General features: G+C 37.4%; 1 protein-coding gene across 1 annotated transcript in view; it reads left to right on the top strand.

Annotated features, from left to right (window-relative positions):
* Positions 1-12,276, top strand: part of LOC145680683 (synaptotagmin-17-like) — a 734,886-nt gene that overhangs the window by 687,825 nt on the left and 34,785 nt on the right. The window contains exon 6 of the mRNA XM_081751574.1: positions 11,986-12,107. Coding sequence (XP_081607700.1) covers positions 11,986-12,107 — 122 coding nt within the window. The remainder of the gene's footprint in view (positions 1-11,985; positions 12,108-12,276) is intronic.

The following is a 12,276-nucleotide window of genomic DNA, read 5'->3' as shown; positions in this document are numbered from 1 at the left end:
GCAGAATCAGAATCTGCTATAAAAATAGGAAGTTTCCATTTAAAATTTTCAAGTTGGCCCCTGGGGCCCTATCATGGAACCCCTGGGGAACACTTGTTGTTCACAGAATTTTATAGGCCCCTGACATGGGTGCGTTCTTGCGTAACCTGATTTGTCACATTTTTTTCATTTCGGAAATATTTCAGATCGCAAAGCTAGGGGACATCAGTTCGATTATATTAATTTTTTGCGATTACAGGGTCATCTAGAAAGATAACGAAAGCGTACTTCCAGCAAAAGTTGCTTATTTTTGGTCGCAGAATCCGGATCTGCAATAAAAATAGGCGGTTTCTATTTAAAATTTTAAAGTTGCCCCCACCTCCTCCCGTTAGAGAGAGGGTTCGTTTTATGTTAGTTGAATAAATCGTTTTAAAATATTGCATACGTGTTTCGCGGTTTTTGAATCTCAAGTGTGTTTCTCGAGATATTCTACTGTCGCGACCTTTTTGTTACACACTGTATATACATATATGTTTCACCATGTGGGCTACGTAGTATCAATTCCCCGTTTCTTGACAGCATTATGGATTGTGCACTTAACAACAAGCTGAACGTGAACATATTGATATTGCAAACCAGGTACTATCTTAGATATTACGTAGAATAACAAAGTTAGTAGTTATTTTTTTTAAACTACATTACTTTATCTTTTTTTGCCTTTCATTATCATACGTGTCTGTTATATACAAAAATGTTTATTTTTATTATCTTATATTCACGTAAGACAGTAAGCTAAATATTTAAGTCATGTCCATGTCCATTGTTGTTTTAAATGTTATACTAAAATTATTAATTGTCATGCCAATTAGAATTTTTTACATTATCGCCTCCGAAATCCGAACGCCCTTTGAACTCAAACAATTAGAAAAACGTATAAACGAAAAATTTGAGTAAGCTTTGCGCCAGAATATAAACACTATTTTGTAATCCTAACGCCTAGCATGTTTTTCGTAAGTGTGCGTACACTTCCCCTACGTTGTGACTATCTATTATATAAATATGCTGTATTGTTCAGATTGTTCCCGATAGCTGTACTTAATCTTACTGTACTTAAGCTTTACTTACTGCAGCATCCAAGGGCGCCCATCAGGGGGGACAAGGTGGGGCGCTCGCTCCCCCCCACTTTAGAGGAAATTGTGCTTCGGAAGATCGAAAACCCAATAGATATTTTAGAATAGTTACCGCAAAATTTGAGACTACATTTGAAATGTCGCTTATACTTTCCCCCCTCCCTTGGAAACCACAACATGGGCGCCCTTGGCAGCATCTCATGCGATTTCCGCTGATAATTGTATACATTTGTATTTTTTGTGATTTTTAAAAAATATTTACCATGAATATTCAAGAATATTTATTTTTAAAAATATTCTTAAAATAACGCATGATTCAATGTATCTTTTGGATTAGCTCTTAAAGTAGGTTAGGTATGCACTTTTCCTCACAAGTTAATATGAACTTTTTTTCTTATTTTGATGTGAGAAATCATCTCTTAAAGTTTGTTGGTATACCTCATTAACATTCTTTCCGTCACACAATACACGAACAAATATGTATTGTGACTGAAAAACAGAACAAAACAAGCAACATTTCTCTTATGTCGTTATGTGGAAGAACACACTGAACTGTAATACCTGCAGAGAAAATTGAATCAGGAGAATTGGTTGTGTAATTTGTTGGCAGAAACTGTAACAAATTAAATCTTCTCTACTTTGATAAATAAAGGGACTTCTTCAAAAGGTAAAATTATTAAGACCTGAGTGACCAGTTAGTGGAAGTCTAAAAAAGTCAGAGGAACACTGAACTATCCAAAAATAGAAGTTAAATTATTCTATCTGACTCTCTGTAGCCTTGTTAATTGCAATTTGTACATTGTTGGTAAGGATGCTCAGCTGAATTTCTGATTGCAAATACTTGCATAGTACTTGCTGTATTACGATTGCGTAATACACAGTTCCTAACAAAGGGAATAATATCAGCTTTGAAGGTTATAGAGATTACAGAACCGAAAGCAACAAATGTCATAATGTTTCTTTGATCTTCCACGTGGAAATTCAGTTACTTAGCTTCTATTGATAGGGAAATGTACAGAGAGGACACATAACGCTAATACGGACAATGTTGGAATTTGAACTTTCAGAAAAAAAAAAAAAAAAACAATAACATTTCATTTGTTCGTCAGAACGGGTATACAGGGTGGATAAGTTATCTTAAAATGTCCGTGTAACTTTGAAGTTAATAGATGAAAAACACTGAAATTTTGTGTGTTGAAAAAATTGTCAAAGGGAAATTGTTTAACATAATTTCAATACAATCAGATTAACAGTCCGATCAAGCGATAGTATATCAAATTATTATATATACCAAACATACATATGTTGTGTAATTATTGATTGACAATAGAGTAAATAAATGAAACAATGAATGTACACAGCAAAAAATGAGGTGTTGAAACAACACAAAATGACTACCACTTTACAATATTACTTGCGTGTCAATTCAACACCAACTTCTTTTTTAACATTGCTAGCTGAGGCTAGCTACCTCTGAGAGGATTACACCCTCTCTTAGGGAAGTGATTTGAAGGAATTGTCGGTTTTGTGGTCGGTGGTTGGTCTAAGTGCTTTATTTATTTATTTCATGGCAGTAATGGTCATAAGGAACTTCACGTTCCTTATCATTAGATGGAGAGATAGACATTAATCCATATATTCAACATAAAACATACATATATAGCTGTTATAAAAGTAGATGAACAATGATCTACAAAGCAATAAATGAGGAACACTAAACAATATATTCAATGAATACGATCAGCAGAATAGAAACTAAGTGATAGTAGTGTAGTATTATAGTAATATAATTAATGAGGTTGAAGTATGAGATGAGGTGCAATCACAGGACAACACATAGGAAAATGTTAGCGGACGAATACAGTTATCTTCTTGCCTAGGGGGACTCTAGGCTATGATGAGAGACATGATGAACCCAAGTTAGTATGAGAACATTACTGTGCATGAAACGATGGGAAAATGAGAGGTAAATGAGCATGAGTGACGTAATCGTTCAGAAGCAAGAGTGAGGGATCATCAGGAGGAGAATGTAATGGTATAGCGGAAACAAAAGAGATAATGGAGTGCGAAGATAATGGGTAGGTGTGGAATGTAGTGCTAAATAGTGTATTCGGTCGAAAAGTAATGGATGATGGATTTGAAATCGGCGGCGTATGTATGAGAGTCGAAGGGATTCAAGATGGTGCTGTAAGGCGGGAAAAGTAACGCGCTTGTATAGTTCTCGTGTTGGGCTAGGTAATTTGATGCGATAAGCAATTCGGAAGGCATGGCGTTCAAAAATAAGAAGTTTGTAGTATAATTTGTGTGATGTGGCAATCCAAGCTGTGAAACCATAGGTGAGAATAGGGCGGAGAAAGACTTTGTAGATGTTCAAGACAGTGTGATTTAAGACCCCGTGTCGTTCCTGCGAGACGTTTAAGCAGGTTGAGACGATTGTATGCTTTAGTCGAAATTGTTTTAAGGTGTTGCATCCAGGTGAAGCTAGAGCCTAATCAGTTTATAAATAAGACCGAGATGCCACACTTTATCGAAAGCTTTCTCGAGATTGAATCAGACTAGACACGATGATTTCACTCTATTATAATGCGTAGTTTTAAGGCTTGTGAAACGTAAGAGTTGATCGTTTATGGAGAAACAAGGACGGAAGCCTGCTTGAGTGAGAGGAATGATATTTCTGGTGTTGAGGTAAGTATGAAGCCGTTTAACGAGAATGCATTCGAGAATTTTGCTAAATGTGTTTGTGAGCTGGATTGGCCTGTAAGAGGAGATCTCATGAGGAGACTTATGTGGTTTTGGATTCATAAGAGTTTTAGATGTTTTCCAGGGTAGGGGGAAGTAACCTATACGCAGTACGAAGGTGGAAAGATTGGCGATGAGGATTAGTAATGTAGGTGGACACTCTCTGATGTGGCGATAGATAATATTATCAAAGCCAGGCGCTGTGTTTCGTTTACATTTGACAGTATGTGTGACCTATTCAACAGTGATAGGTGAAGTTACAGGTTGGTTTACACTGAGTTCATGCATGGTGTTGGGTTGCAAGAATGGAGAACTGTCAGCTCTGTCTGCAACATGGGGTGTAGTTCCAGGTGGAGGTGATGTGGAGATGTTCTGCAGATGATCTACGAAAGCATTTGCTATCTCCGTATCTGTTTGAGCAGCAGAATTGCCGATCAGAATTGGGTATGGAGTTTTTGTGAACTTGCGGTACAAAGCGTTTAACTTTTTCCAGAATTTGGTAGGATGACTGGTGGTAGATAGGTTGTTGTAGGTTTTAATCCAACAACGAAGTTTATATGCCTGGATGTAGTTGTGCGCAGTTCTTTGCAATTGCTGATGATGGCGTAAGGCTTCAGGATTTCTGGTGCGAATGTAATCTGGATAGAGTTGGCCAGAGCGTGAGATCATAGTAAGATAATGGGGGGACAGTCGAGGTTGATAAAGGATATTTTTGCTAGTGGGAATGTACAGAATACTAGCTTCCTGTATAGTTTGAGTGAGTATTTCAACCGTGGTGTAGAGATCGTCTTCTGTAGTGGGGGATGACAGGTGCTTAGTGCGTTGAGCGAGGTAAGAGCGATAGCTGATCCAGTTAGCTTTGGCAAATCGATAACAGGTACAGGAAGGCATTTGCGAGCGAAATGATGTAGAAGAATGGAAGTTTATGATGAGTTTAACAAGAGCGTGATCACTACCTAGTGTATCAAGTATTGCAATGCTGTTATAAGTTAGGAGATTGCTAGATGTTATAACGATGTCAGGTGTACTATTTGCCTCTGGGCGAGTAGGTTTAGGCAACTGATGAATGGTTCCAGTGGTGTGTGTGGTGATAAAAGCTGTAAAATTGGTACGATTGTGATCTGAGAGACTATGCATATTTAAATCTGTCATGATGATGTAGTGGCGATAGGTGTTTGAAATGTGCTGTAAAAATTGTATCGGAAGGAGATGCCTAGGCCGGATGTAGATAGTTGCAAGAGTAATGATAATAGATTTGAAATATACAGTGGTAATGATGTATTCGGGTAACGAAGTAAGAGCACATTAGAACTAGCGATAAGGCAAATGAGAGGAAAACCCAACCGCTACACAACATTAGCTCGCTGCGCAGGCAGGAGATTGTCAGCGCGTAGAATTGTATATCCCGGTAGGCGACATGGAGTTGATTTGGTTAGAAATATTTCATTGAGGAGAAAAACTGAGATATGTTCCTCTAGTAACAGTCAACACCAAACACATCGCCTTCAGAGTATATCAGAAATACCTCGTTACTGGCTGTGAGTATTTGCATTTTCTTATCGTTTGGTATGAGCAAAGTTTTGCGAAATATATTTCGCATTGTGGCATGTAACTAATAACATTGTATGTTTTCTGTAATAGGTTACAATAATATTGTTGTAAACTTGTGAATCACCTGACAAAAGTTACACAGATAGCAGTGCTTCCATCTATTTGCTTTATCTGTTATTCTTATGCCTTAGCACGTACGAACAGAAGATGGCAGGACTGTTTCTTATGTAACTGTTGTCAGGCGATTCACAAGTATACAACAATATTATTGTGACCGATTTCAGAAAACATAGAACATTATTCGTTACTTGGCATAAGTGCCAAATATATTTCGCAAAGCTTTGCTCATATTAAACGACAAATACCAATACAAATTCACCCAGGTAGTAACGAATTACTTCTGATATGCTCCTAAGGCGATGTCCTTGATGCTTAATTAACACAAGTAACACGCACAAATAACACGTCATTTTGTGTTATTTCAACACCTCATTTTTTACAGTGTACTAAATGAGTTAATTAAATGAATGTACTAAAACTATAATACTTTTGATAGGTAAAAAATAATTCTAATATCATGATATGCAAATTCATAACAACTCGTATTAAGGTGATCAATAAACTTAAGGCAAAGATACGGAAGCAAATACTATAATCAAAGAATAGCAGATATATATATATATATAAATTAAAAGATATTAAATTCCCTACATCAAATTGCAACAGTTTTTATATGGAAAGATTATACAAGTAGAGGTAAAAATGGAATTATGAGCCTCCGTTTTATTTTCTGTATTTTAAAATTAGTTTTACATGTTTTGTTCTAAATTTTATGGATATTTCATAAAACTACTGTGAAAATATAAAAAATTCCAAGAGTTTTTTTTTTTTTTTTTTTTTTTTTTGCATAATGTCTGCAAAACTTCAATCGTGAACATCTTTCTCGCATCCAGCAGAGTTGTTGTGTACGTACATCTTCTAGAACACATTGCACCTACAGTTCTCTTCGGTTATCTGCCGAAAATAGATCCTTGTAGAACACAAACTGAATATTATTGGAATTCTTCGTGTTCCTTTGGTGCGAGTGGTTCCGGCTTCGATTCCTGTGGAAGAGCACTACAAAATTAATTTTTCTAATTACTCCCTTTCATTGATCATCCGTGTTCTATATCCTAAAGGATACACGTATGGGACGTTAAACTAAAAAATACTGGGATTTTCCATTGAAGAGAGATCTGATTCACATGATTTCTTATCAAGCAACTTGATTTTCACTGCCTGCATTTTTTAGTTCGTATTTTCTTATTAAGTTCTAAATTATCTTCTTTTATCCTTCAGTTTTAGTTTTCCTTCAGCTGATTCTGACGTGTTTTGTGTCTTCTTCTTTTTCTCCAGCAGTGAAAATTTTGGAGCCTCACATACCAAACACTTTTGGGATTCATATTGCAATCACTGCCATACTTGAATTGGAACACTCATAATGAAACTTTGTAACTGACAAAATTAAATAGCATCTGCATAAATAAATCTTTTAAACATGCTTTATCCACTGTAATAACATACTAGCACGAATTTAAATTATTAAAAGCACTGTAATTAAAAGCAAAACACTAACTTTTTTTCAAATCGAGAAAACAAAAACAACTAGACCGTGGGCCAAAAGATTATGACTCCTTCCCCGTAGAGAATTTTTGCTACTATATTAATAATGTTCTGGGGCCGCGGTGGCTCAGTGGTAGAGCGTTCACCTCTGGTGCTTGGGGTTCCGGGTTCAAACCCTGATCCCGCCAAATGAACTTTGTGCTGGGCAAACACCGTGTGCGTGGGTTTTCTCGGGTATCTCCCGTTTCCTCCCACTTTCTTCATTCCACCATTTCATTCATCTCTCATAATCACCGTCTCCTTTAGCCTAACCGTCATAAACGTTAGACGTAAAACTCAAAGATTTCATTTCATATCATATATTAGTAATGTTCCGTAGAGTCCTAAGAATCAGAAAATAGTTGTTGGTCAACATATAAGTGCAGTATCTGGGTCCTGGGGCCTTTAACCCTTTAACATCTGCATATATTTACAGATATCGATGGGATCTCTTTGAATGATCATAGATCAGACTGTTAGTGCAACACTGGAACACGTTATCCTCGATCGACTTGTAAGGATGTAGGCTTTCAGTTTGTGTAGTGAACGGAACATTTCTGCATACAAAGGAAAAGTAATTGAGGAATATTTGAGGCAATTTCGCTTAAAATAAGTTCCTTCTCACGATTCCTTTAGTTATTAGGTGGCAACACTGCAAACTAAGTGAATAATAAAATGTATTTATGTGTCCTATTTTATGTTCAACTAAAACTGAAAATTTTATCTCGATCCATCATATAGAAGGAGAGGAAATGTGTTTATATATACTGTGTATATATATATATATATATATATATATATATATATATATATATATATATATATATATATATATATATATATATATATATATATATATATATATATTCACAGGGTTCACAATAATTGATTTTCATGGAGGTACGAGTATGACTTTGTGTCAATGTTCTGTTTTATTTTTCTATCGAAAACAACTCAATAAATTATTCTGGTTGATTTGCCCTTTCGTTATATTATGACAGATTCCCAGTACCGGGAAATCCCCCAGGAAGGTTTTATGGTTTGTTGGTCCATGGTATAATAGAAAATATTTTAAAGCAATAAATTTACTGTTGTGCGGTTACATAGTGTTCTTTTGAAAATGCTTTCTACAATGAATACACTTCCAAACATGTCTGCAGATATGTGAAGTTATCAAAAAACTCGATGTTATTGCATAGTATATATATTCTTGTTGCATATTCGCGCAGATAATCGCACTTAATATAGTATGTAATGTAGTTTATTTTTAATTGCCGTAATATTAAACAAGAGCAATACATCTCCCGTTCGATACTCATCTGAGTCAAATCGTAAAAAAGGTTTCTAGAATGAGACTGCAAACAATATCCATTCATGGTGGGTCATTTGATTCAGTCGCTGTGTGTTGAGTTTGCATACATGAGGTCGTTGAGTTTGCATGACAATATTCCAGTCCATACGGTAGTTGTCGTCAAGGTTATAGTGAAATATGTGGCTTCTAGGAGATTCAGAACTCACCCTACAACCCAACTTAGCACCGCAGCCTTTGCACCAACAGCTCTGTTAACTGAAGCATTGTCAATCGGTTTGCGAACAAAGAACTGTAACTGATTCAAACAACTGTCTCCAATGACTGACATAGTTAGGCATTAAAATCAAATGATCTACTACCACGATTTAGCGTACACATGAAGGATATCCCGCTGCGGTTTGTCCTATTTAATGGATCGGTACTATTAACTTCAACACTCGTGCCGTAGTTGCTCCTACTTGGAAGTATGTCCTCGTACACGCGGTACACCATCAAGATTTGTCCCTCAACCTTGACTCGCGTTGGAGATGTAACTCCTATTCATTACGAGAGTGGAATACACCCACTGCGCGGCCAGACCTAAGTCCTGAGAGTACCAGTTACCTACTGATTAAGGCGGACTGCTAGCGGATCAGTCCCCCCATGCTCTGCAGGTATGGTGCCCGAGCGTTTCAACACAAGTTTACCTCAGGCCCATTTCACCGTTACCCAGATTCCTGAGATAAACCCCCATGAGCTACTGGATCACACGGTAACTACAGTCCAGCAGAGTCCAACCCAATCCGCAAGTCCCAGGCATGCTCTACGGAGCTTGTTCAATCCCGGCCCTGCCTACCCCTATTAGTTCAACGGCAACGCCTTCGCGTGTAGAGGTACTACGTACACGTCGAGATATCCCCATATATCATTCGGGATTCAATGGTACGTGTTAAGTCACTATTTCAGTTTGATTCCAGTCCTTATTCCATACAGCTTCCTCCCTTTCACTGCGATCAGAAACGTTTACACAGACATCTGGGATTGGCACTTTTCCCCAGTCGCCATTTAGTCCCCTCGCAGGTAGGAATCTGACATTCCTCTCCCGGTACGATCATCCGCGCAATACAGGGATTCCTCTAATTACGGTAGAGGTACACTGTACATTACCAGAGCCAATGACTGATGTAGACCGTCAGTTAAGGCAGACGTGGTTTTTGGGAGCAGAGGGGGCTTGCTCCCCTGGCTGACTTTCCGCCAATTTTCTACCTATCTTTTATATGTTTAGATATCACGTACACGTAGTAGTTAAGCTACGTTCGGAACAAAATGGTAGTGTACACCACTATTATTAAGGACCACCACACTCTCTTTCGGTAGGGTCATTCAAGCAATACGGATCTTCCTCTAATTACGGTAGAGGTCCAGCCAATAGCTGATGTAGATTGTCTCCCTTACCAGACCCAATAGCTGATGTAGATTGTCTCCCTTTAAAGACAATGGTCATTTGGGAGCAGCGGCTCCCCTGACCAGTCGTGGATCCTGCACCCAATAGAAAAGAATAAAAACCTTGGACGAAGGATTCTACTACCTCAGCACGCCTGAGGTACGAGTGTGCGTTAGGATGTAGGTATCCCATCTCGGACCCAGGAGCGGGCACGAAACGCTTTCTGAGGGTAATACCTACATCATCCTCCCGATGGGGCATAGGAGCCCTATCCTCCAGTTTTCTACCCACTACCCCTTCTTCCTCACTCTTATGGTCGCCGTCCTGTTAGTTAGAATAATAATTCTATTCAGGAGCTTACCAATGCTTTGCGTGGACCTGTGTGGGCGCTGCTGCGGTGGAAGTTTTGAGTCTTCCAATGTGTACACTACCGTTGGACCACTGATCCGTCACGGCCCACGCTACGGGCACTTCTACGGAAAATCACGTGGGCCATTGCAGAGCATTATACAACCATACAAGTGACTTAATTGCACAATCGTTGACATGACGTTGACTGGCAGGCATAACCTGTGATCCAGGAACAGCGAACTCGAACAAGCGAATAGTCCGTCACGTTGTCCGACAACCTTCAATGCTGCTTCCTACAAACAATATGATATATGTCCCTCTACAATGCCCGGTGGACTGAGATCTTCAAACTAAGATCAGTGGTATGTTTAAAATGTGATATACAGTGGTAGAAGGCATAAGTTTTTATTACAATAACAAAAATTCACCTGTGTAGTGTATTTTACAAGAAACATATATACAACGTATTTCAATGCTTGTGTAGTGTATTTTACAAGAAACATACCGTATATACAACACATTGAAATAAACATGATACTGCTCATTCCGTATTATATATGATGGGTATTCCAAGCAAATAGCAAAGACAATGTTGTTTGCTCTAGGTAGAGCAGCGCTCCTCTACTGCCTTTGCCAGTAACAACGGCAGCAGTAAGTACACAGAATACCACAATTCACTAGGGAAGACGTGTGTGTGAACTTCGGATATCAATTTTTGTAACAATGTCAAGTGGGACAAAATTAGCAAGTGAAGTAAAAGCTTCAGTACTTACCATGAAATGAGCCTGGCTGTCAGGTCGTAAGGTAATTAAACCGTAAAAGTTCTATTATTGATAATTTCGTTAGGTTAGGGATGTCAGGCATTTTTTCAGTAGACAAACGTTTAATTTTTTACTAACAACTACAGAAACTGCCTTTAAGTCCCATGAACAAAAGAGGTAGATTGAAATTCGCGGAATAACATATGTCATAGACCTCTAAATGAAATAATGTAATATTTAGTAATCAGAAGAATTTCATTTAGATGGGCCATATAAATTTCACAATTATGAGCAGTCTCTGTACAGAGAAGCGGATGAGGATGAGAATAAACTTTATTGAAGGAACTATTACGATGTAGGCAGTATTGTGAAAAAGCTTAGTTAACTATTACGTGGGTGTTCACTAAAATAAACTTTTATATGTACAGAGGGATGATAAAGAATACTTATTACGTAGAACGTATGTAGAAATGACTGAGAAAAATCTTTTTTTTTTTTTTTTTTTTGACATGATAGTTTACGGTTCATGTCTTTGCGTTAATCAAAGTAGTTTCGTGAGAAAGATGTAGATATTCTGACTTGGCCAGCTCACAGTCCAGAGTTAAAACCCACAGGAATCTGGGGAATATTGCAATGGTCGAGAATTTAAGACTAACGGAACAACAAAGAGCAATGCAGTAAAAATGGACATAGATTTCGACCCGATAACTGCAAACCACCGTCGTTACGATGCCTAAGAAAATTTTCAAGTAATTAAAAATAACGAAGATTCGACCGAGAACTTTTCAACAACGTTTTGTTAATTTCTACTAGCTTTCCTTAGTTCCTTGTCTAATTACAAGAGATGGTTTTATAAGAATGTCCGTCCAAATTTGCAAGTTTTCTGTTTATTATAATTTTTCACTTTCGTGATTAAAAATGTAAGAAAGAATGACGTTATAATATATTGTGTTACTTGTAACACTGTGTACACGTGTGTACTACCATGCAATTGTTTCTCACACAGAAAAAGCCTAGTGCCTTTAAACAAATTTCCACCAACGATCTACATAAAGTATTCAGTTATCTAAAATCTGAATTTGTATATTTTTGTTATAGCTTCCATGTAACTGCCGCTGAACTTCCAGAAGTTAGTATAGTGATCAGTGTTTGGGATTTCAACGGTGGTGTTATCAGAGATGACTTTATTGGCCGAATAGTGTTGGGAAAAGACGCATCAGGTAAGATTTTTTACTCTTATCCAAAACTGTGCACTTTCATTATATGAATTATGCAGCATTTCCGTAAAATAGTAAACAGAATTCAACAAACACTTTTAAGGATAGCTAACAATAATAGTTGAAAATAATAACAATAGAATGAAAGTGTTAATTTAAACTGTCTTATAAA

Source organism: Thermobia domestica, chromosome 3 (genome assembly GCF_964235325.1).
Source record: "Thermobia domestica chromosome 3, izTheDome1.hap1.1, whole genome shotgun sequence".
NCBI lineage: Eukaryota > Metazoa > Arthropoda > Insecta > Zygentoma > Lepismatidae > Thermobia > Thermobia domestica.
Note: the sequence above shows the minus strand (reverse complement) of the source record. Positions and strands in the feature narration are given on the sequence as shown.